The sequence below is a fragment of the Saccostrea echinata genome, unplaced genomic scaffold (genome assembly GCF_033153115.1).
Source record: "Saccostrea echinata isolate AGI-Se365-2 ecotype Australia unplaced genomic scaffold, CSIRO_AGI_Sech_v1 ptg000001l, whole genome shotgun sequence".
In the NCBI taxonomy this organism is placed as follows: Eukaryota; Metazoa; Mollusca; class Bivalvia; order Ostreida; family Ostreidae; genus Saccostrea; species Saccostrea echinata.
In genome coordinates, this window is record NW_026889750.1 from 38887849 (window position 1) to 38915609 (window position 27761).

At 33.8% G+C, this 27761-nt stretch overlaps 1 protein-coding gene across 1 annotated transcript in view; it reads right to left on the bottom strand.

Annotated features, from left to right (window-relative positions):
* Positions 1-63: 63 nt before the first annotated feature.
* The window catches only part of LOC133191271 (uncharacterized protein C6orf163 homolog), a 39579-nt gene continuing 11881 nt past the window's right edge, over positions 64-27761 (bottom strand). Inside the window, exons 2-4 of the mRNA XM_061327028.1 lie at positions 11528-11730; positions 3160-3362; positions 64-2394 (exon numbers count right to left, since the gene is read on the bottom strand). Coding sequence (XP_061183012.1) covers positions 1977-2394; positions 3160-3362; positions 11528-11730 — 824 coding nt within the window. The 3' untranslated portion in view covers positions 64-1976. The remainder of the gene's footprint in view (positions 2395-3159; positions 3363-11527; positions 11731-27761) is intronic.

Consider the following 27761-nt stretch of genomic DNA (forward strand, 5'->3'; position numbering starts at 1 on the left):
CATTGCATGCATTTTCCAGGTTTTGTTAGCTTGAGTTATCAAGCATATATATCAACAATTGGAAAGTATATCTTATTTTATTGCTTTTAGTGTATATTGTACAAAAATAAAACAAGTGTATAAAAATAATAAATTTGTGACTGGATCAATGGAGAGTTACAGAGTAGAAATGGATAATCTGGTGACTCAACAATGCTCACACAATTTATTACATATAAGTATGTTTTACCTATAATACCATTACTAAACTTCTTTACTTATATTACAATGGCAGCATGCTACATCATTGACAATAACAGATGTTAATGCAAAAATCTGCAGAGATAACATAAAATAACTGATTCACACATTAACCATAAACCAAAATGTGAAAAAATGAATTCCTCTTTCAAGTCTACCTAATAACAAGAGGCCTATGGGCCACATTGCTCATCAGAATCACCTTAGTCCTCTTGTTCTTCAAACTATTTTAAAGATTTTTTCCCCCTTTATTCCCATGAAAAATTTTGACTCCATATAGTGACCATGGTTTGAACAAATTTGAATCTGCACTATCTGAGGATGCTTGCATATTATATGACTAATCATGGCCTAGTTGTTCTGGGAAGAACATTGCTATATATTTCTATATAAAACCTTGATCCCCTTTTGTGACCCCACCTTACCCCTTTTGGCCATGATTTGAACAAATTTAAATCTGCACTACCAATGAATCACAGTACTTTGTTGCCAACTGTGGCATCACACGGTCCTTGGAGGCATGATTTGAAGAAATATTAATCTTCACTGTAACAGGAAATTAAGCTGTCGCATTTCATTTTTTTCTGGCCCAGTGGTTCTTAAGCTTTTTGAGACATCCACCCTAAATTTGCCTTTTCTTGAAAATCTCTACTTTTAAGAGCCTTTTATTTGAATAATCTTGAATCCCCTTCACCCAAGGATGCTTTGTGGTAAGGTTTGGTTGAAAATGGGACTGTGGTTCTGCTGGAGAAGAAGTGAGCAATGTGAAAGTTTATATAAGGACAGACAGAAGATGGATGAAAGGCACTCAGAAAATCTCACTTGAACCTCGTTCATGTGAGTTAAAAAGTTTTTTTTTCAAAGGTCAGAGTGCATGCCCTAGGTGTTTCAGCAGATTATATGCTATCATTTATTCTTTGTACATGTATTAATTAAAAAGAAACCCTGAGCCCTGGTATATGCTAGCACTCTGTATATTCTGTTTACCAGAATTAAAAAATTCAACAGGACAGCAAGCACAACAGCTGATACTTGGTTTCCTTGATTAAACTATCAGGTATTGACTTGTAGTGTACATAGCTCATACTTAAAAATGAGTAATAAATAAGATGACTACAGACTTACAGATTTCACATTGTGTGCCATAACTTACTGAAAACAGTTGATAAATACTGTGTTGTAAATGGATATTTTTTCAATGAAATTTGGTGAAAAATAGTGCACTGTTTTAAAAAAAAAGTTGAAATCTAAAAATAGGTACATTATTGTTTATCCATAATGGATATTGAGAGCCATACACCCTGCATTTCCAAGACTCAAAAGATACATGAGTATTTTTTTTAAACTACCATGCATACAGCAATTGTTTAGATAGATTCATGGTTCAAAGAAAATTCTAACAATCCAATACTGGTATTTTTAACAATCAGTAACAAAAGATTTTAAAAATGCAGGCACTTGCAGTCAACAACAGAAGTCTTTAAACATCCATGTCTCTATCAACAAATAGTAAAACAACTATAAAAATAATAAATCATTTAAAGAAGAACCCTGCTTTACACCTATACATCACAGGAATTTTCAATACCATCACATCTACCTCTTACTGTGTATAAGAGACAATTAATATAAAGTCAGAATATTATAGCTAGTGCTTCATGTAACACAGTCTTCATACAATAGCTCATTTAGTTTAAAGAAGTACCGATAGTTTCCCTTCTTAATAAATGCAGCTCTTACACTATGGTAGGCACCCGACCAATCTCATCAATGTATATAGGTCGTACCATGAACCCCACTTGGCCTTTAATGGAGTCTGGCAATCTATCAATGAAGTCTTGGAAATCAGTTTTTGTATCATGTAATACCTCCTCCACATTTTTCTTGGCCTTTTCTATACAGAGTACCTGGAGATTTAGTTTGTCTATAATGTCCAGTTTTCCTTTGATTTCCTCTTTAAGTCTAACATTAATCTGCTCGTACTCCTTCTTTAATTTTTCCAGTTGTTCGGCTGCGATCTTTTTCTGGGCTACCTCCATTTCAGCCACTGCCTTCACCCTCTCTTTATCCTTCCTCTCCTCTAGTTCTTTTAATGCCTTTTTCTTCTCTTCTGCAGCTACCTGGACTGCCTTCTCAAATTTTTCCTGTGCTGCCCTACACAGATTGAAAAGAGGAATATATATTTCAACATTGCTAACTTTGTGTTTATGGTTTCGTTTGTTGATGTAATTATTATCTGTCAGAAAACACAGGGAATGATTAGCCTGTAAAATCATGGTTAAAGGGAGTTTACCCCTAAAAGGCTCAATAATTGCATGCATTGGTTTTAAAACAATTCTCAAAAATTCTTTTTAGTCAGTTTCCTCATTTTTTCATTAGTAGTTTTTTTTTTTAAAATTACCAAAAATCAAGGTCATTGCAATATAAAAAATCTATAAACATCTTCAAAAATTTATTTTAAGACTTTCTAAATTTGGTTCAAGGTATTGCTGTAAATTATAGGATTAAGAAATAAAATTCAAGCACATTTCAATGACAGTGAATAAAAATTTAAAATCTTTTATAATGGAATTATCACATTTTCCAAAATGTTTTAAAGACAATTAACAAGAGTGAAATTCAAAATTTTTCATTAATTAGTATGAAAACCCAGATAAATCATAGTCAGAAGGAGATAAATGAGATACATCCATAAGAATTAATTTCTTGGGGGAAAGATTAGAACTTTCAACTGATTTCATATCTTTGATGATTTAAATGAAATCATAAATGACCTTAGTAAAATAAATATACTGTAGTTATTTCAAACTTGCAAGTAACAAAGCTGATCTAAATCATTAATATCTATTTAGATATGTAATTGAATTGACTGTAAAACTCATCATAAATCATTTTACAGTAGCTCCTAGTGACACATACTTGGCAACTTTTTTAGCCTCCTCCTCTGCTATCTTTTTTTCCTCCTCGCGAGCCTTTAACACAGCCTCTACCAGCTCTTGATGGCAGCGAGCTTCTGTTTTCTTCACTGCTTCCTTTAAGCGCTCCTCAGCCTCGGCTCGTTCCTGCTTGACTTGTTCAATTGCCAATTTCTGCATTGCCATCTCAACCCTTAGAGCCTCTTCCTATAAGTAAAATTAAAGGCATAAATTTAAAATATGATAAATTAAATGTAATACATATGTTCATGATTACCATTTACTGTAAACTGTACTTGTTTGAAAATTAGTATGTGTATATCCTGAAGTAACTATTCAGTTGCTCACAATGAATGAAATACTAGTACTTTGACAAACAAATGAACATGCAATACAGGATTTGCTGCAGTGAATGTATAACAGGCATATAGTATCAAGGGGGGCAGGGAGTGCTAGCCAACCCCCCACTTTTTTTCAAACGTAACCTTTTACTGAGAATGTTTATTGAAAGGGTGGTTGGCCCCCTATTTTGAGTTGCAGTACAGTCAAATCGGGTAATATGGAAATATGATAAACATGTATTACTTCTCAAAGTACTTTCTAAATCAATTAATTTGCCTTGCTCTCAAGTCTGAAAGTATCATAATGATACAATATTACAATTTACATATTCTTACTGCAAGTACATATTAATGATTTCTTCTTTTTTTGAGACTTTTTTTACACTCTCTTAGAAATTTGACTTGTGAAATAGTTTATACAAGTACACTGATGAAAGTTTAATAACTAAACATTTTCTAGGACACGTGATACTCCAGTGTAGACTTATCATAGCTTACACTGTATACCTCACGTAACAAGGTGAGTGACACATTCAGACTGTATATTTGTATGACCTGCATGATACTTGGTGGAAAATTCCTGGTGGAAAAGTTTAGCAAGGTCATGTTACTGCAAGCCTGTGCAATCATATATTAAAATTATTATTATTATAAACAGATAAAGCAGTTAAAGGTGTAATATATACTGTCTCTCTTTTTATTTCCAAAGCAATCAAGATTAAATGCTGAAGGACAGAACCTTTTTAATTCAAAACTAGAACTGTCCAAAAGGGACAAATACCCCCCGCTGGGTTTTTCAGAGAAAGTACCAAATCACTAATGTTTTCTAGATGTGAGAGGTGTTCACAATTTCCTTAAACATTTACAGTGAAAATTTAATTACTCATTATATATTTTTATACGTCCGTCTTACAACGGGACGTATTATGTTATAGCGTTCATGTTTGTCCCTCCGTTAGCTTTTTCATGTCCGGCTCATAACTTTAATACTATTAGGCCTAGAATTATCAAACTTTGTCAGCTGATACATCTAGGGTAGAAGGTGTGTTGCACATTAAAACCAGGTTGCTCTGACCTTTAATAAAGACGCTATGGCCAGATATGGAAAAATCATAACTAGAAAACCATTAGACTTAGAATCAAAAAACTATGTCTTTTAACTTTTAAATTACACAGTCCCAAAAGATGTCAGAGTATTGCAGTATCTTTATTAAAAAAGTGTTAAATCAAGAAAATACTAGTCTTATTTTTTTCATTATGTTCTTTACAGCAATCTGTAACAACAAAAATTCCACCTCTCCCATGGGTGTAATGATCAGGCACTGGTCAAGGAAAATTTTGATAGCAGAAAATTGCATGTCAAATTAGAGAGAAATTAATGAGTTTAGTGTGAGGAGATAACTGGTAGAGCATCTCTGATCAAGCAGGTGTTATCTACATCTCTTGGGAATTGGGCAAAAGGAATCAGTCTCTTAATTAATTGCTTGTGTTGTATTGAATTGTTCTTGTTGGCTAGTCTTACTTTCAAGATAAATTTGATGTAATTAAAACTAATTTGATATTGTATATAATAATTAAAAGTTATATGATATTGTATAATATAATTTAAACTAATTATTTATTGTACATTTTTTATTTGAATTTTTATATCTTTACAACAAATTGCAGACTGCCTTGTCTCGCTAAGATGTCATTCAAACAATTGAATCTAAACTGTTTATGATAATTTAACAATATTTGATGGGCATATCATGCTGTGGTGGGGCACTTTATTTAATGAATGAAACTAAGGTGCAGCCTAATAAAACATAAACACTAATAATTACAGTGTTTTTTATTACATTGAAAAAATAGTTTGCAACTATCTGCCATCTTTGTGAGACATGACACTCTGCAAATTGATTGTTGAAAAAAAGAATATCATAATTAATTATAGAAAATCAAATTGATTTTAATACCTTTATATCAAACTCATTTTAAAAATAAAAGGCTGGTTTTAGTAACTATGTATTTTGACAGACATAAATTACAATTAAGAGACTTAGACAACAGAGATGTTTATTTCTTTCTGCCCAATTCCCCTGAGATACAGATAAGACCTACTTGATCAGAGATGCCCTAACAGCTTCCCACACTGAACTCATTAATTAATCTTTAACTGGATGCATGTCCACTTATTACTCCCAAGGGACAAATGGATTTACACTATCTGCTGTGTAATGTAAAAACTGTTTTTAATACTTTGTTGGTTTTTTTTAGTTCTAATGAGTACTTTTAAGCTGTAGTTCAGATTTTTGTACAGATGTTCTAGATTCTATGTCTCAAACCTTAGACATGAACCCAAAATGACTAAGTCAATAAATTAAATTAAAAAAAAAACACCTGTAAAATGCAGAAAAATTATCAAATAATGTTGAAAATACCAGGTGCACATCTTCATATGGTAAATAATAAGTGTACAAATTTTCATACAAATCTATGCAATAGTCTCTGGGAACAGATCCAGACAAAACCACATAGTAAAAATGAAAAAAACTCCTGTAAAATGCAAAATAATTATCCAATCATAATGAAAATACCAGGTGCACACCTTCATATGGTGAATAATAAGTGTACAAATTTTCAGACAAATCCTTCCAACAGTTTCCAAGAAATGGTCCGGACAAAATCTCGTCTACAGACAGACGGACAGACAGACGGACATGCTGATTCCAATAAACCCCCCCTAAACTTCGTTTGCGGGGGGTATAATAAGATCAAAAAATGATTTGAAGACCAAGGACTTAGCACAGTTTTTTTTTCTTCTTTTTCTTTGGGGGGAGGGGGGGGATTCTGTCTGTCCCTTTCTCTGTGTGTCTGTCTGCAACTTAAATGCTGAGAACTATTTATGAATAAATCTTGAAGAGTCAATTTAAAAATTGTTATTTTACAGGTTCATAATAACAAGGTCAGTATAAGCATTGGAAGTGTATAGAGTGGGCCAATAATTCTTTTTTCATGAGAGAATACAAGCATGTACTTTAGACAAATGTTGCCTATGACTAGACAATGGAGGTTAAACTTCTTCAAAATGAATATTTTATAACTGTTGACTTATTGAACACATTTTTAAAAACAGAAATATATACTTTGGGAGATTTTAATGTGTGTATGTTTGTGTGGGTGGGTGAATGGGTCAGAGAGGGAAGGGGTCATTTCATCTAAATTTGCTCTTGCCTCCCTTGGAGAAACTATGGAAACTCATACTTGAAAAGAAATTGCATTTGACCTTAAAGTATGTCATGTACTTTATGATAGGTCACAGTCAAGGTCATTGATTTTCTTAAAGAAAACTAAATTACAATTGAAACTTGAACTGTTTCAGCAGACCATATTGTGTAAAATTTGACAGAAATCACCTTTTAACTTCATAATTTTTAAAATGAATAAAATTCTTGAATCCCAGAGAGAATCATCTCTATTATCAGAGGGTAAATAAACCTTATTACAAATTGCTAATGAACTAACTGAGAGTCACATACCTAACACCAGGTCAGTTTTGCAAGTTGAAGGTCAACAGCAAACAAGAGGCCCAAGGGCCTTAACGGTCACCTGAGTATAATACAACAATTTAGAAGTTAAATAAACTGACAGATGATGCATTGTTGCCCTAAAGCAAGAGAAGTAATAAGATCAGGATCAACAAAATAATTAGTCTAGTATTCAGTATCAACTCATAAATTAAGTTCTAATCTATCCCCCACTTAACACTATCACCATGCAGACTATTAACAAACTATTAGTGCTTCTGTACTATTTTTAAACCCATGTTAAGACCTCTAGCATTGACCTCTCTTATGGTCTTTGAAGAACTTTTAATAAGATAAGTTACTTTTGTCTCATTTTTATTTATCTATTACTTACAGGTCTACCTGATTATTAAAACTAAGAAAGTACTTTTTGAATTATACGATAAACATTCTTGCATAATTATCTTATTCTATTAACCTTTCAAATACATTATTTACAGTGATTAATTATCAAAGGTGAATGGAAAAGGGGAATAACTTCTCTCAGTAGAATACAAGTTAATAGAGCCCTGCCCAGGACCAGAATGCTTAGACGAATGGTCCAGATGTTTAAAAATCTGGTAGAAATACACTTACTCATATCATTTAAACTTTTACTCAGTTTGCTTCCGATATGCCCAGAAGCAGAGAAGAATTTCACAGGTACAATGCATTTTCACTACAGATTCAACAAAGCCTTACCCTAACACCAGAACCCAAGACCAAGGGTCAAGAAATTTACAAATTTGGAAGAGTTACCCTCCTCATCATAACTATGGACTTCAAAGAATTAACACTTTTCCACTATATTATCAAAAGCCCCCCCCCCCCCCCCCCCCATTATGCTAGAACCCCTGACCCTAGGACCACAAGATTTAAAAATTCTGTTCGAAGTTCCCATTTTCATCATAGCTAAGCAATTTATTTATCAGCTCAACACTAAGGAGCAGACAGGATAAATTAATGATTAATTAATAGAATTAATGCTTTTTCACTATATAATCAATAGAGCCCCCCCCCCCCCTCCTCAAGAACCCCAAAAACTGAGGCCATATATTTAAAAATTTTGGAAGAGGCATCCTTGTCTATCATAATCATGCACTTAGCTTGTTTAAATAATCTCCAGTAGCAGAGAAGAAGATTTTCAAAGAATCAATGCATTTTCACTATATAATCAATAGAGCCCCACCCTAACACCAGAACCCCTGACCCTGGGGCCATGAAATTCACAATTTTTGAAAAGCCATCCTTATGCATCATAACCATGCACTTAGTTTGTTTAAATGATACCCAGGAGCAGAGAAGAAGATTTTCAAAGAATTAAAACATTTTCAGTATATAATCAATAGAGCCCTGCCCTAACACCAGAACCCCTGACCAAGGGGCCATGGCTTTCACAATTCTGGAAGAGGCCCACCTCCTCATCATAACTATGTACTTAGTTTATCACCTTAATGCCCAGGAGCAGAGAAGAAGATTTTCAAAGAATTAATGCTTTTTCACTATATAATCTATAGAGCCTCGCCCTAACACCAGAACCCCTGACCCTGGGGCCATGAAATTCACAATTTTTGAAAAGGCACTTTTGCTCATCATAACTATGTACTTAGTTATTTTATTTAATACCCAGGGGCAAAGAAGAAGATTTTCAAAGAATTAATGCTTTTTCACTATATAATCTATAGAGCCCCGTCCTAACACCAGAACCCCTGACCCTGGGGCCATGAATTTCACAATTTTGGAAGAGGCACTCTTGCTCATCATAACTATGTACTTAGTTCCTTTATTTAATACCCAGGAGCAAAGAAGATTTTCAAAGAATTAATGCTTTTTCACTATATAATCAATTGAGCCCCACCCTAACACCAGAACCCCTGACCCTGGGGCCATGAATTTCACAATTTTGGAAGAGGCACTCTTGCTCATCTTAACTATGCACTTAGTAACTTTATTTAATACCCAGGAGCAGAGAAGAAGATTTTCAAAGAAATAATGCACTTTCACTATATGATCTATATAGCCCCACCCTGGGGCCAGAACCCCTGACCCTGGGGCCATGAATTTCACAATTTTGGTAGAGGGCTCAATGCTTATTACAATGATGCCAACAGTTTGACTGCTTGATATCCAGGAGTAAAGAAGAAGATTTTTAAAGATTGCATTATTTTTGGTGGTTTTAGCCCCACCCCTCAGGCCCCAGGGGGGCAGGGACCATGAAATTCACAATTTTTGTTCCCCTTCACCCATAGATGCTATATACCAAATTTGGTTGAAATTGGTTGAACGGTTCTTGAGAAGAAGTTAAAAATGTGACTTAAAAAATATTATATAAAACAAAGATACCCCATACCTGATGCAAATACATGTATTGTTTATTTAAGCAGGTGTTATTTTGGAAACTTCTGAACAGCAATTTTAGTTTGGAGATAATTTCAAATCACTGAGAATTATAATTATTATACACTCCTTATCACGTGTATGGTAATGTATTTAAGGAACAAGACATATTGAATTCTTAATTAAATAAAGCACACAACCATTATTCATATAACATGTACTAGCTTAAATGGGCACACTTATATAATATTGCCAAAAAAATATAAGAAATGTCATGTGCTAAATTAAATGTACAATAAACTACACTTATTTTTGGGCTTTTTTTTTTGCAGTATACCTAACAAATTTTCTTTACCTTATTTCAACAAGGTGGACTTTGACCACAAATTAAACTTAAACTAAGGTAAGGTCTGATGTACTAAATAGATAAACCAAAGGTTTTTACCCTTTTAAGTTTTATATTACCCACAAAAATTTAATCTAGGTAGCTGGATATTGACTCTTGCAATTAAAGAAAATGTCAGTTTGCATGAGAATTTAATTATATCAAAGCACTGTTTTACTCTGTTTATACTGAAGTAGAGAGGAGCCCTGTCATAGTTTGGAAAAATTATCAGGAACTTGTTATACTGAGTCTATCACCCAGAGAATGTACTGAACTTAATTTGCATCTGTTCCCTTCATGTTTTTCTTTTGGGATACTCCTTGGTTTGTTTAATTAATGCATAATCAGGTGACAGTTGACAAAGTTTACTGATAAAAGCTTCCTCTGATAAAACAAGAGCACGTACATCATCATTAAATTCATTCAGTACAGTGACAAATGATTAATGGCCCACATGAACTACAAGAGAATGGCATGAACCACAGACAAACACACAGACAATGATCATCAGTGCAGAAGCTGGACATCTCTACAAACAGGGCCTGTGGATTATGCAATATGATTTAAAGAGAATCACCAAACCTTCTGCAGGGTAAGAATCCAAGTATGTATGTAGTTAAGATTTAAACTTGATAGTGATAATGGCTGCCCTGCTGTTTAAAATATTTCAAAGTATTTGCTGGACAAGACAGTGTTTGAATACCCATTCTTGAACAAATTCCCAACTTAAGCATTATTTCTAATTATATACTATTATGATGATTTTGTCTCAACATAACTTTTGACAAATGACATCTTTATAGCTCAAGTTTTATTCAGACACTTTACACCTTGACCAAAGCTAAGCAGTTTACCTCCTTCTCCTCCAAAGTTCTGTAATATCAATTCATATTATCCAAACAAACTGTACCAATCAAAACTGCTTAATGGCAAATGGAATGTACAGAAGAATTGAAATTTAACCTTGGCAAAGTCAGGATCCACCCTAAATCCTGAATATGGTGCTCTAGCTTGTTTGTCAATTTTGAACTCCTAGGTTTCTCCATTACATTACAGACAAAGCACAACTCTTTTTTTCAAATTCTTGTTATATCCTTATTAACCTTGTTCAAATTTTCTAATTTAAAGGCATTATCGGATACCCACGGGTGATCTCGTCTTTTACTCATCAAAAGACGAGATCACCTGTGGGTCTCCGACGATGATTTAAAGGACACTTTCATTTGCTTGGTGTTAATGCCAACTGTTTCTCCATTGTGAAATTACAGATGAGACAATACAGTTACACTTTTATTTCCTACATTCTAATGACCTTGTCCAAATGACTGTACAGTTGGTGCTGTTCAAGACACACCTTCTAGTCAAAAATACAAGATTTGATCATACTATAAAACCAAACTCTCCATTTAGTTATGAGCATACACATTTTAAGCTGCAGACAGAGAGGCTATATTATACAAAGTATATATGATGTCTCAAAATATTTGGTCTAGTGGGACGAAAATGCAAGAATTACATAAGCAATTTGTTTTTAATTTTAAGAATATTTTATGAATTAACCAGATCATCATTCATCACCCAAATCTGTGTGGGCTTTCTTCCCTTCAATATTTATTACCGGTATTCTGAAAATGTGATTGTTATAGTATAAGCCAACTGTAACATTTGGAGACCAATAAGCAGAATTTACATGCAAGTGCTATAAATTGATAATTCAAAGATCATTATGTGCACCTTATCTTAATGTTGTTTCATAATTACCTTCAATGCCTTTTCATGTTGTCTGTTAATTTTCTTGACCGCCCTCTCGAGGTCTATTGAGGAGTCCTCTCTTGCCTTCAGCAGTGCTGCTGCCTTTCGTTGCTCAGCTTCTGCCCACACTGCTTGTTCAGCATCCCTGATTGCCTTCTGTTTCTCTTGTTCATATTTTTCCTGTACTCTTTTCTCCAAATCTCGTCCAAGACCTGTGTGAAAGGAAAGTACTCAGAGTGTATATTCATTGGTGCTATATAATATCAAGTTGCTGATGAATGCAATCTATAATAAACAGCTGTCTCATAAGATATGAAAGTTCAATGAGGTGCATTGATTAATTTAACCAATATACTTGTATTTATAATTTTGGAAAATTGCAACATCTGGAGCAAGACATAATACATGTATTCATTTTATAATATCAAATTGAAGATGAATGCAATCTTTAATAGACAGCAGTCCTATAAATATGAATGTTCAATGAGGTGCATTGATTGATTAATTTAACCAGTATACTTGTAAAATTGCAACATATGGTGCCTTTGGAAATTAGAATGGACCTGCTCAGAAACCTTAAACCTGACTCCTACATGTATTCTAATCTACACAATATTTGTCAGGGCAGCATATGAAGCAGATTGGTAAATGTCATTGAAACCTCAGTAAGATTTGGGAACTTACTAATCAATTGGTCAAATTTTGACTTTACATGACATTGATTCTTTAAAAAAATTAATGTTATGCCTGGAAAAAAAACCTGATTAAAATATCCATTGAATTTTTAAAGGTCACAGATTTTTTTTTCTGCTAAAAAGTCCTTCGTATCTCCTGCTAAAATGTCCATTCAGTGGCCTTTTGCAAATGGACATGGACAATCAGAAAATGTTAATGTTGAGCCTTGAATAGATAGTTTGAGCATTTATAACTACTTCAAGCTACAACACTAAATCCAGAAGTGTTTACTATGATCTAATAATCTATACATTATAATAAAATATGGGACATTTCGCTGCAATTGGCAATTTGTGTTAAGACCTTTCAAGCCAAGACTTTCCATGCCAAAATCCTAACTATTAGTATCCCTGAATTTACAAGCATTTACGTGTTAGTTTACTTATCCATTACTTTTAAATGCATTGTTTTTAAAATATTCAATTCTAATACTTTGAATTGGTCACTTTATCTACCCTTAATATTTTACTTGCACTTTGCATAATAGCTATTGGAAGTCTCTAAATTAGTTTTAAACACCTTTGAAAAACTAAATCAGACTATTGATTGTTGAATAAACATAATTATACATCAGCTTTTGCATCCATTAACAAAAATGATAAATAAGCCGAATTGAATGATAAAAGATTGATGAAAAAACTAACAAATTTATCAGGTCCAGCACAATCTCTTGATTTAGCTATATAGCTTGAAATAGCTACATAGCTTTATTAAGCTATTCAAAATAGCTTGATAAAGCTACTTATGTGCAGTTTTTCAGAAAAATGTTTTTTGTAAGAAATAGACAAAAAGTCGCAAGTATTTGACTATTCATATATGTACTATAGGTTATCAAAACAACAACTGAAATCAAAGATAGTTCTAACATTGCAGCATTTGAATACTTTTAAGCAAAAGATGAATTTCCATTGATTGAGTAACTGTACACTACCTTGTGTGCGTTGAGGCATGGATAAGTATGATTGCTTCTCATTGTACTGAATTAGTACCAATCAATTATCTTGTTGACCATAATTGGCCTCCTTTATAATTTCATTGAAGAAGTAACTGTATCAATTGCTTTATATAGCCCCAAAACTTTTAGAACCTTGAGTACAAAGTCTCTTAAGGAGACACAATTTGATGAGTGATTTTTACATGCATTGTTTTCAGAAGAGTTCAAGGTTGAATATTATCACTGCACCAAGGTGCGACTTTTTGTGCATGCTAAGAAAATAACACATTTAAGAAAAAATTGTGATAAAATAGCTAAATCAAGCTATTCTTAATAGCTTAATAAAGCTCTATAGCTTAATCAAGCTATATAGCTAAATATCAAGAGATTGTGCCGGACCTGTTTATTTATAGCACTTTAATAAAGTAAATTTATAAACATGTATGTATCATATGTATATGCATATATTGTACATTATATATATGGCGTGAAACGTCTTGGCACAAAAAGTCTTCAGGGGCGAATGGTCTCAGCGAATCGTCAATATAGGGAGAAAGTCCCATTATCTCATGCTCGACCAAACTTTCAACTTTAAATATATATATATATATATATATATATATATATATATATATATATAGGTATATGAGGTTGTTTGTGGGCACCGACCTTCTAAACAGGTTTGTGGGATCTCGCATTTCTACATTGCATAGCTATGTCATATTCATGATTTAGGCGTTATATATGGTACTTATATAATATATAATATAATTTTTGAGATAAGATTAAAAATGTTGTATATCATTGTGGGTCATTATATTTATATATAGAGAGCATTGTGGGATAAAGTATATACATCGCACAATGCTCTATATATATGAATATTATGACCCACAATGTTATCATATGCAATATGTATTCTGTGCTGCATTTCATAATGTAAGACATAAGAATTAATGTTTGATAAAATATATAGATATATATGTATATTTACATATGTACAAAATAGAATGAATCATTAAGAACAGTTTTGCTAGTTTCAATATAAGATTTTAACTATTACTTTTCGAGTATTTTGGGGTCAAATTGCATAATGACTCACTGCTATACATGATTTATGAGATTCTTAACAAGATATTCTAGGGATATCCTCTTTCGCTCCTTATATATATATCCCAAAATTTCTTACATACAAATATATATAGTGACAAAGATGATTTATCAAATAATGTCCATCCCACAATGTATTTGTAATTTATTTATTCATTAAGCATTGTTAGATATTGAACGGCATATTTTATCTATACGCCCACTTATCCTAGATTTTCTTATATACATACATTTATATATAGTGAACCACATATAAGCATTGAATTCTTATTTCTGAAAGTAAATTTACAGGTATAATCACTGCATTGAATCCATAAGACTCTACACTATATTTTATGCAATCGCCTGTCCCACAATTCGTTATACACACACACATATATATATAGTGACCCACAAACAGCTATGATCACTACATTTATAACATAATGACCTTCAATTCGTGAATTATTTATTTAAAGAAAAAGAGCTTTTCAACCTCATATTATGAGATTATGAAACAATATCTTAAGTATATGCTTACATTTCCAAAAGTTTGTTATAGACATATCTCTATCGCGACCCATAAACTGGTACAATCACTGTATTTATCCCCCAATTCATTATATACATATATACAGTGACCCATAATCAGGTATAATCAAGTGCAATATATTTATCCCACAATTCATTATATACATACATACAGTGACCCACAAAATGGCACAATCCCCAAATTCTTTATTATATAAATATTGCATGTAGTTGAGTGTAACATTTTCAATGTTACACTCAACTACATGCAATATTTATTAAATTATACTGAATGTTTATATAAATACATATAAGAGTGAACCGTGCGCCCATAAATTCTGCGCAGTCACTATATTTTTTCGAATATCACCCGTCGTCAAGCAATGTTAACTGTTGCTACGCTGGAGCGCGTGGCTTTATCATTCAGCGGGTAATAGTGTTTTTAAACAAATGTTTCTCGACGAATCAGATTCAACTAATTTACATGAAAGTATAATATATACATATATACAGTGACCCACAATCAGGTATAATCACGTGCAATATATTTATCTCACAATTCATTATATACATATATACAGTGACCCACAAACTGGTATAATCACGTGCAATATATTTATCCCACAATTCATTATATACATATATACAGTGACCCACAAACTGGTACAATCCCCAAATTTTTTATATACATATATACAGTGACCCACAATCAGGTATAATCACGTACAATATATTTATCCCACAATTCATTATATACATATATACAGTGACCCACAATCAGGTATAATCACGTGCAATATATTTATCCCACAATTCATTCATTATATACATATATACAGTGACCCACAAACTGGCATAATCTCGTACAATATATTTATCCCACAATTCATTATATACATATATACAGTGACCCACAATCAGGTATAATCACGTGCAATATATTTATCCCACAATTCATCATATACATATATACAGTGAACCACAAACTGGTACAATCACTACATTTATCATCCCAAACTGTATTGTTTTTTATTCAACACACAGCTTATCAACCTTATATTATGAGATTTTAACAAAATATCTAATCTATATGCTTACGTTTCAAATAGGTTTTTATGCATATTTAAATATAGTGAACAAAAAAGTGGCATATAATCACTTTTATTTATCCCACAATATATTATATACATATGTACAGTGAACCACAAACAGGTATAGTGACCATAGTTATCCCACAATTCAATATATACATTGATACAGTGACCCAGAAACCAGTATAATCACTTCATTCATCCCATAATGTCCATCCCATATCATAATACCATTATAATATGATATTTTTATCAATGAAGAGAAAGGTTTGATACGTCAAGTGCCTGTGCATTGATCTAACAATTTACAGGAAGCGGGTGCACCCTGTGAAAATTCTTACATAATGTACAGTAGTCAAGAAGATTTTAAAGATTGTATGAATTTTGATGGATATATGTCGACACAACAAACTTTAAAAGTGCAATATTCCGACTAATATTATCTGCAGAACACACTCAACAAAATGTAATTGAAAGCAAATATGTGTCTAATTTGACAAGAAATTTTACTCCCATTTTACACAACTTGAATATTTTTCAAATAGAATTACTACTAGTTAAGCACCTCACTTAATAAATATTCTTATTATAATCGACCTTCATAATCCACCCATTTCAATTCAATACGTTTGATTTCCATTAGTGAACTCTTCAAAATTAGAGGCGCGTTTGGTCGTCTGACTGGGACAGCATGGCGTTGCGGATAATACAAAACATGCCAACCTCAACCCAATTTTAAATGTTAAATGTATTTGTCAAGTACGAACTAAAAGACATATGTATGAGAGCAAGACCCCTAAATTTATCATCCATTAATAAAAAATACGACATTTCCGAGGCATGTGTATTGTATTTAGATGTACCATACGATAAATAGATACATACGATCAACAATAGATATAAATTCATATTGTTGTCATTTCTACTCTTAATGTATAAAAAGTCCACAACAATAAAATATTTCATCTGCGTTTTATTAGGATTTGTTTATCGACATTCAACATTTGTTTACATGTTTATGTTACGTTTGTCCCAAAAATCCCGCGAGATTTGTGCATTTTCCGACTTTTTCACAAAAGAGCGCACTTAGAAATATAACTCTTCAATAGTGGGAATAGAACGTATTGACTGAGTATTAACGAAGAATATTTAAAAACCCAGGTTTTTAATTTGCCCGAACAGGTCCGACAGCACCAACCCATTTTTAATTACCAACACTCGAAATTTGACAATGGAAGGAAATTTTCAATCAAGAAATGATAAATTTTATACCAAACGTATTCTGTATCATAAACCTACAATGCAAACGGCGTGATATCTTAATTTTGATAACTGGTCCTCATGGTCATTATTTAGGGGATTATGAAATTTGATCTTGAGAGAGGAATTTTTTGAATGACCAATACGTATTATTGAAATGATCACTTCGTCTTCACGTTTAAGGTTGAAGTCAAATGATCTATTAACTTTGTTTTCTATAGGATATTCTAAAATGATTTTATCGCTTATTTTTTTAATGCCAGAAAAAAGTGACATTTTCTGAATGCAGAAAGGTCAAATAGTTGACTATGCAAAGTAATTTGAAACTTTTTCATTGTCATAAATTTAAATGTGTTTATTCTGGATAAAATAAGACTGTATGATTTGTTTGGATAAGAAATGTTGAGGGAAAAACTTCAAAACAAGAGGCCCATGGGCCACATCGCTCACCTGAGTAACTTTGGCCATGCTGTTCTTTACCAGATTTCCCCCTTGTAATACTTATTGTGGCCCCGCCCTACCCCCGGGGGTCATGATTTTAAGAATTTAAAATCTACACTATCCCAGGATGCTTCCACATAAGTTTCAGTTTTTCTGGCCCAGTTGTTCTTGAGAAGAAGATTTTTAAAGATTTTTCTTATATATTTCAATGTAAAACTTGGATTCCCTATTGTGGCCCCGCCCTACCCCCAGGGGTCATAATTTTTACAATTTAGCATCTCCACTACCCCAGGATGCTTTCACATAAGTTTCAGTTTTTCTGGCCCAGTTGTTCTTGAGAAGAAGATTTTTAAAGATTTTTCTTACATATTTCAATGTTAAACTTGGATTCCCTATTGTGGCCCTGCCCTATCCCCGGGGGTCATGATTTTAACTATTTAGAATCTCCACTACCCCAGGATGCTTCCACATAAGTTTCAGCTTTTCTTGCCCAGTGGTTCTTGAGAAGAAGATTTTTAAAGATTTTTCTTATATATTTCAATGTAAAACTTGGATTCCCTATTGTGGCCCCGCCCTACCCCCGGGGGTCGTGATTTTAACAATTTAGAATCTACACTACCCCAGGATGCTTCCACATAAGTTTCAGCTTTTCTTGCCCAGTGGTTCTTGAGAAGAAGATTTTTAAAGATTTTTCTTATATATTTCAATGTAAAACTTGGATTCCCTATTGTGGCCCCGCCCTACCCCCGGGGGTCGTGATTTTAACAATTTAGAATCTCCACTACCCCAGGATGCTTCCACATAAGTTTCAGCTTTTCTTGCCCAGTGGTTCTTAAGAAGAAGATTTTTAAAGATTTTTCTTACATATTTCAATGTTAAACTTGGATTCCCTATTGTGGCCCCGCCCTACCCCTGGGGGTCATGATTTTAACAATTTAGAATCTCCACTACCCCAGGATGCTTCCACATAAGTTTCAGCTTTTCTGGCCTAGTGGTTCTTGAGAAGAAGATTTTTAAAGATTTTTCTTACATATTTCAATGTAAAACTTGGATTCCCTGTTGCGGCCCCGCCCTACCCCCAGGGGTCATGATTTTAACAATTTACAATCTACACTATCCCAGGATGCTTCCACATAAGTTTCAGCTTTTTTGGCCCAGTGGTTCTTGAGAAGAAGATTTTTTAATGACCCCACCCTATTTTTGTCTTTTCTTGATTATCTCCCCTTGTAAGGGGACTTGGCCCTTTATTTTAACAATTTAAATTCCCCTTCACCCAAGGATGCTTTGTACCAAGTTTGGTCAAAATTGGCCCAGTGGTTCTTGAGAAGAAGTCAAAAATGTGAAAAGTTTACAGACGGACGGACAGACAGACAGACAGACGGACAGACGGACAGACGGACGGACGGACGACGGACAAAATGTGATCAGAAAAGCTCACTTGAGCCTTCGGCTCAGGTGAGCTAAAAATCATATACTTGTTACACATAATTACAGTGCAGAAAGGTCATATAAAATTATCCGTAGTGCCAAAAAAGAGCGCTAACACTCATTTTTTGTTTTTATTTTTAATCAAGGTCTATGTGTAGAAAAAAATATACTACGCTTAATGCTTTTTGCAACATGATTCAATCTCCCAAATCGCAATATTTATTGCGTTTAAACCAAAAAAAAAAAATGTATATAATGGAAATGTTTATTGCTTTTAAATGCAAAGCACAACACGTAAAAATGCATACGCCATATTAGTTTTCCTATCTCCGATATAAGCAATGGGGTATACTTTTCGCACTTGTTACACCTGACTGCTTTCTTGTCAGGAGTACCTGCGTGGAATGTACGACAAGTGTTCCTGTTGGTTATCTTACATTACCTTTGTTTACATTTTATTGCAGTTACGTGTATTTGTGTTGTTTGTACTGCACTGATCTGTGCAACTGATGCAAGTTTCTTTGGTAACTTTGTTTTCTGCCGTGGAAGAAGCACAGTTACTTAGCTATGTAGAATACAATATGTCCGTCACCGGTGAAAACTGATTATACTGAACTGTGACCAAGTTAACGGCTTATTTTGGGTCCGTACAGGTAATGGAAAATGCAAAGTAATATGGCGGACAAACATAGATCTCTGCCATTTACGAATCGTGTTCAGCTTTAACTTATAAACCGTATCAAAAAAAAAAAATAATCTGGATTGCCGTACTGGCCGGTTACATGTACCGACTTCGGTCCAAACGTACGTTGTATCAGGATATATCAGTATATCATTACAACACTACATAGGAATCAAAACATTTCTTGAAAATTTACAAAGCAGTGAATTTTTATGAAATATTTGTAATGTGTAAGGATATTATTTCGAACAATGTTGGATGCAGTTGGTACACAATTTTTGCTTAAAGATTTTCAGTCTCATGCTTTTTCGGATACTTGCAGTTTCTGCCCAAGATACAGATCATCGTGTAAGATCTCATGGACGGCAAAATCAGTCAAGTCATTAACGTTTCTATTTCAACATAACTTACTTTCAACATCTTAGTATAGATAATATATATTTTTTTCCTTTACATGTATATACATACATTATAAATGTATCTTTAAAAATGTACATGTACATATTAGGGATGGCAATTTTACTCGGGCAGACTACATGTAGTCGAATAACCGGGGACTTTAGTCGAGCGATAGTCGAGTGCTCATTAAAATAATTTTATTTGAACTTCCTTGTCAAAATGCCTGTACACTCAATATTTAAATCAAGCCACTGTTACATACATTGTGTTTCTCAACACAATTATTAACATAATAGAAACACCTATACTTTATGCTTCTGTTAGTGTATATTGATTAAAATTAAAATCTTTACCACATATCTTTTCTTAAAGTTCACTTTATCAAATACTAACCATGTCTTGTAATTTCTTCTCCAGATGCTAATTCATGTATAAGTAATTGAATGATCAATCTTGTCTATAATTCCAACTCATTTATTGACCCGCTTGACAGTGGAACAGTAAGACTGTTCTTTTCATAAAATTTAAGAAAACTGTGATAAATCTTTATATTGTGCAAGTTTTGTGCGAACAGCAAATTCCACCATGGAATTAATTTAATTAGACATTAAGTATGTAATCATTCTAGTTAAAATAATTTGGTTCGCAAATTAAAGGGTCTAAGCTTTGATAACATTTTCATCAGAACAACCGAAGGGGAAAAAAAAATCGATTTATAAATGAATTTAGTTTATAATAGCACATTTTTAACGAGTAACCGAGTAAAAAAAAATATTCAGTCGATAGTCTGTATGACCGAAAGATAGTCGAGTACTCGAATACTTGATGACATCCCTAGTATATATAATAATCCTAATTATGTTCTATCTTTATGTAGTCCACTTACTTATATTCCAAGTTTTATTAAAACTGGACGAAAACTGTAGAAAACAAAGGCGGATCCAGCACCAGCGCACAAGGCACCCCCACCCTCGGTTTGAATTGTTTTTTTAAATTTTGTATCATCCTAAAATCAAGGGAAAAACACCACTTATTTGTTAGAATTCCTCAGTTTCCGGACCCCCACCAGGGCTTTGCTCTGGACCCGCTGGGGGTTTCAATGCAGCCCTCAGACCCACTGCCTTCTACTGCCCCCCCCCCCCCCCCGTTATGAAATTCCTGGAAAACGTAGCACTTCGAGAATATATTTAAAGACAAGTAGACAAACAAAAGAACGACCATCCCAGACCTAAATCACATAAGCTAAACATAAACTTTACAGTATTTCTTCATTGAATATTAATACAGTAGTCAATGAAGACCTACATGTATCATTAAGAACACATCTTATATCGAGTAAAGTTTCCAGTTTAGTTTTATTGCCGAATATGAAAAGTATAGAACACCAGAAAGTAAAAGTTCAAGATTCTCAATAGTATCGGAAATGAAATGCAGTCCGTGAGACACAGTTAAATTAACTACATAATTTATTTACCTTTTTCGTGGTCTATAAAACTTTTCTTAAGAATCCGGGATCGTTTCCCATATGTTCCCCTTCGTATTACATGGCGCGTTGGGTTTTTATTTTCACTAACATTACTTTCACAATGTGAAGATAAAAACGTTCTTTCCAGGGTTCCAAAAATATCACTCTCATTCAATAAATGTTACAGAATTTCACTGTTGAAAATGTAACAAACTGTATTATTATTTAAATATTCTATGCTGCTTTAACTCTTTCGTAAATATGAAGTACACAACTATTAATGTTTATAAATCAAGTTATTCTTATAATCGTTAACACAACTGGGTAAATAATGATAAAATTAATCTATGATTACCAAAATCAAAATTCAATCAATTTACTCCACATGTCTGTACATGTGTTGAAAAAAAAAGGGGGGGTCCCTATTTGAAATTCTATCTCTTGTATTTATTAATTTGACGGTGCTTAAAAAAGTCTATATTATAATATGTTATTCGTGACGCATTTTAGGTATCGTGACGCATTTCTGTAATTGAAGGTATGTAGCTCATAAAAAATTGGAATGGACGAGTACGATGTATCCTTTTTTTTCAGATCATTTTTCCATTACAAGCCTGCCAAAGACGCAGTCATTAAGTGGAAGGGGTGGGGTCGGTGTCAACTGAGTTATACATTTTAGAAGCAAATAAAGTAACCGTTTTTTAGCTCACCTGAGCCGAAGGCTCAAGTGAGCTTTTCTGGTCACATTTTGTCCGTCGTCCGTCTGTCCGTCTGTCCGTCTGTCTGTCCGTCCGTCTGTAAACTTTTCACATTTTTGACTTCTTCTCAAGAACCACTGGGCCAATTTTGACCAAACTTGGTACAAAGCATCCTTGGGTAAAGGGGAATTTAAATTGTTAAAATGAAGGGCCAAGTCCCCTCACAAGGGGAGATAATCAAGAGAAGACAAAAATAGGGTGGGGTCATTAAAAAATCTTCTTCTCAAGAACCACAGGGCCAGTAAAGCTGAAACTTATATGGAAGTATCCTGGGGTAGTGTAGATTCTAAATTGTTCAAATCATGACCCCCATGGGTAGGGCGGGGCCACAATGTGGAATCAATGTTTTACATAGAAATATATAGGAAAAATCTTTAAAAATCTTCTTCTCAAAAACCACTGGGCCAGAAAAGCTGAAACTTATGTGGAAGCATCCTGGGATAGTTTAGATTCTAAATTGTAAAAATCATGACCCCCGGGGGTAGGGCGGGGCCACAATAGGGAATCCAAGTTTTACATTGAAATATATAGGAAAAAACTTTAAAAAACTTCTTCTCAAGAACCACTGGGCCAGTAAAGCTGAAACTTATGTGGAAGCATCCTGGTGTAGTGTAGATTCTAAATTGTTCAAATCATGACCCCCGGGGGTAGGGCGGGGCCACAATAGGAAATACAAGTTTTACATTGAAATATATAGGAAAAATCTTTAAAAATCTTCTTCTCAAGAACCACTGGGCCAGTAAAGCTGAAACTTATGTGGAAGCATTCTGGGGTAGTGTAGATTCTAAATTATTCAAATCATGACCCCCGGGGGTAGGGCGGGGCCACAATAGGAAATACAAGTTTTACATTGAAATATATAGGAAAAATCTTTAAAAATCTTCTTCTCAAGAACCACTGGACCAGAAAAACTGAAACTTATGTGGAAGCATCCTGGGGTAGTGTAGATTCTAAATTGTTCAAATCATAGCCCCTGGGGGGAGGGTGGGGCCACAATAGGTATTACAAGGGGGGAGTCTGGTAATGAACAGCATGGCCAAAGTTACTCAGGTGAGCGATGTGGCCCATGGGCCTCTTGTTTTTTTTTTTTTTTTTTACAATTTGAAACCTACTACGAGCATTTCCTAGTTAACATTTACTATATCTTCTTTTTGTACAATTCTAACGGAAATGTAGGTGTGAGCACACAGATTACCTCCCCCCCCCCCCACCCCGTAAAAAAAGATAAGACACTAACCTCAGCTGCCCTTCCCCCGTGATTACGCTTATGCTTGCAGCTAAAATCAGATTATAAGGGTGCCTGGTCAACAGGCTAGGTAGATACATAGCTTAAATTCGGCCTTCTTCAACCTCCTTTCCCCTTCCCTCCCGTACAAATTGCTGATTAAGTTTCATGATACTGAGAAAATGCATACCATACTTGTTCAATTCTGTATTGGAAATATTCTGAATTCTTGGTCAGAAAAATTTAATCCCCCCACCCCCCTCACCCCATCACTGTCACATTAATATAACTGAAGAGTATCAAATAATCCAATAATGCATAAAGAAGTTTTGCTTGTTTTTATGAAACACATTTCTTAAGATTTTTCCTCATACTAATTGTATCGTAACAATTGTCAGCCCTTGTTTTGCGGTTGATCAGGGTACGTTAAGACCAATTACTGGCTCTGTAAAATCGGCGAAATTAAACACACGTTTACAGTTTATCGATTGTGTATATTAATTGTTAAAGTTTACTTGTGTATGAAATGGGAAACGATTTTTATCACATGTTTACCCCTTTATCCCTTGGATATCACTCATTAGATTTTTTTATCATATACCTCTGCTGCGACGTGACAATGGGTTTTGCGTGAAAATGATGAAGTAAATAGTGTGGATTCATAATATAAAAACACTGTAAAATATCGATACATGTAGTTATTAAAAATCATTTGATAAAAAGAATTGCTAAGGCTCGGGGATAAAACACACAACTCGTTGGATAAATATCATATCGAACCACAAATCATGGGAGATCATGGGGTTCAAAAACCGTCAAACATTCCGGATTTCCCCAATCTAGGGCGTTTTTCTCCTCTTCAGAGATTAAAATTAGAATTAAAATTACCTTACAAAAGTGTGACCACAGCCTTTTTTAAATACAAAAATTGTAGTTACACGTAGAACTGTAGATAAGCGTCACATTTTCTCCACAATGAAATCATTACTTTTTTAGAAATTTATTGTAATATTCTATATTGTATTATTATAAAATTAAATTGAGCATTTAAAAAAATTAAAGCAGTTTTATGCTAAGGGAGATTTTACAGTTTATTACTATGAACCATTCTCTATTAGCTCACAAAATGATCCCCCACCTCCCATATGATTATAGTGGTAAAGTCCATGTTTTGCTATGGGAAGCCCGAAATATATGTCCGATCAAAAAGTAAAATAAGAGGTGCACAATAGCACGATGTAACAAAGATTCTGTGAAAGTCTCATTAAATTTCATTCAGTGGTATATGAGGAGTTACGGATAAAAGATGGGTATCCCAAAGCGTAACGGACGGACGGACGTACAGCTAGACGGACGGACGGCCTGACGGACACTCCCATCACTAAATACCCCCTGCGGGAGGGGGGGGGTATAATAATTATATGGCCAGAAGTAGGTATTTTGAGTGATACAACTACTGTTAATTTATTTAAAATGCAATCTTTCACTCAATTTGTAAAACAACTCATGACATCTGTACTCACTTTCGTCAATTATCAATTATATCTATCAATACAATTTATTTTGTTAACATTCAGAGAGTTCAGGGTGGGACTCTGTACCTGATACTTCCCAACCATATATAAATAAGAAGACTGAATTTCGTTTCATTTTATCTGCTTTTTCACATACATCAAATGGGGTGTGATGCATGTTAGCATAATACATTCACTTTGTGTGTATAGTGTAAACAGGATAATTTATAAATATTGTTGCATATGCAAACATGTTTTATTTCTGCTTAAGATGGGTTCAGTTATTTGAACAAATTTTATTAACAACTGAATGTACAGTTCAGTGCATCTTCATTTTCAAACTTCAGAATAATATGTCATCTTGACATGTTATGTGTAGTGTTTGTGCATCAGATTTCCAAACCTAAAAATATCTTCAGAAACTTTCATGTTATCTGTATGCTCTATAGGGCTACTTGTTGATATGAAATGTCGCTTCAAAGTTCAAATCAAAAGATTGCACTCCCAGAGTGGGAATTGATCCATTGGAGCTTCTTAATGAATCGTGAACCCTCCCGAAATTACCTACATCTGATTCAGAATTAGTGGTGTTCAACAATAATTCTTAACTTGAAATACAAGCCAACTTTCAAACACTTACACACTATAAAATGCGTATATTATTAACGTGTAATTCATACAGACTTGTTAAGTAGGCATATTTCAATAAGCTACTGTAAGTTCATAAATCCAAATTTCTCCGTGTACATCAATACGTGTGAGTATACACGAAAATCGTATTCAAATCGAGAATCAAATATTTAGATTTCATGAGATTGCATGTTCACTAAATGACAAATCAATTTTTTTTCAAGCACAAGTGTCATTCTTAACTCCATGAAAGCAGCTGCAATAAAATGCCATATTGCAAGTAAAACGTGTATTCGGGTTGTTCTTAAGAGGGTGATTAACAAAATTAAGAGATATAGATTCTTAAAAAAAAATAAAAGAATCTCTCTTTCTCCAACCCCAGTAAAACATTCTTTAAAACGATATTTTTGGTGATAAAATATGCAGAAGTTCGCTGCACTGACTTTGTATTATCACCAACGAAATTATGTGCCGATATGTATGCATATACCATTCCATCGTCCATTCTTCATAAAAGGGAAAAAAGTATCAATTTGTCGTCGGTGTTAATTTGTATAAATGAACGACATGTACAGTGAGGGTAGCCAGGTACATATTATCGCCGGCGAAAAAATGTATAGGGTTGCGATATTCACAGTCAGATGCATCCCAAGAATTCCTTGCCAATTTAGCTTTGAGCTGAACTCAATAAAAGTGCTATCGATACTCCCCCAAGAATGATTCGAGAAAATTGATTGCAGCTAGAAGCTTGGAAAAAATAAAAAAAATATTTCCTTCGAATGTCATTTATAGCAATCATTTCCTTTATTATATATGGTCAATTATTTTGCTACCATGCATTCTTCTTGTCTTATATGTGAAATGTATTTCAATTTTAAGTAGAATGAATTAAATTAATCTCGGAAAATAGCAATTTTTGATTCAAGCCCCATAATATGAATCTGAGGAGAATTCATAGTGTGCAAGTCCTGCTAAAACATCGCAAGTTACATGTACCCTACCCTGCATATTTCACCTACCCCTTCAAAAGGAGGGAAATGTGACCTATTTACACTTTTTTTACTACGCATTCAAAAGCACATTTCTCCTTTTTTTTTCACAGACATTCTCCTTTCCATCTATGCCCTTAAATCAGCCCATTCCACCCCGTATACATTTCCAGACTTGTATGGGAAAAATGTATTTTTTAACTGGTATTACTTGCATGGTCAATGAAATGGGGTAAAATCAGTACTTATGCTTTCTTTAACATCAAATTAAGGGTCACAGTTTCGAACATTTATTTTCTTTTTTATTATACTTTGTTTATTGTTTACTCGTTTATTTCCTGCCATATGTTTATTTTATAGTTTTTATAGTCATTATTATTATTATTTTATTGAGCACGTAGGATATTGAAATCATTCCCTCCCCCCCCCCCCCAAAAAAAAAAATGTTGAAATTATTTAAGGCCTCATATTGTTCTCTGCGAATAACGTTTTAAAGCTTTAATTTGAAATTTGTAGGTTTTGCATCCTTTCCTCAAAACTGCTGACATCATTTGCCTAGCACCACTCCCATGGGTAAAATAAAGATTAGCATTAATTGCACTTCGATTCAGTTCAGTCTAAAGCTATATGCACCGGAGAAAACCAACAGAATTTCTTCCCTCAAATCAGCATGCAAGATTCACACTCACTAGCATCCGACATCAGCATTATGCAGTACTACATGTATATGATTGTGGGTCACGTGAAAGTGCAATAGTCGGGCAGTAAGTTATTGGATGCAAGTGAAAAGAAAAAGCATGCTTCGGCAAATAGAGGGTTAAATATTTCCCGGAGGGGGGGGGGGTGTTCAAATGAAAACACAAACTTTTGTGAGTTTTGTTGCTAACAAGTTTTTATAGATAGTTTACTTTTTTAAAGAAAAATATTTCTTTTTCCGGGGTGCGCCCGATGAGCCCCTTAAAAATATATTGGAATCTTTTTTACACTTCCAACACTCTTCTTACGACTAGTACTGTGATCAAGGTCATTTATAACAGCGATCACGGGCTCCGCGTGCCGGGAACTGAAAACT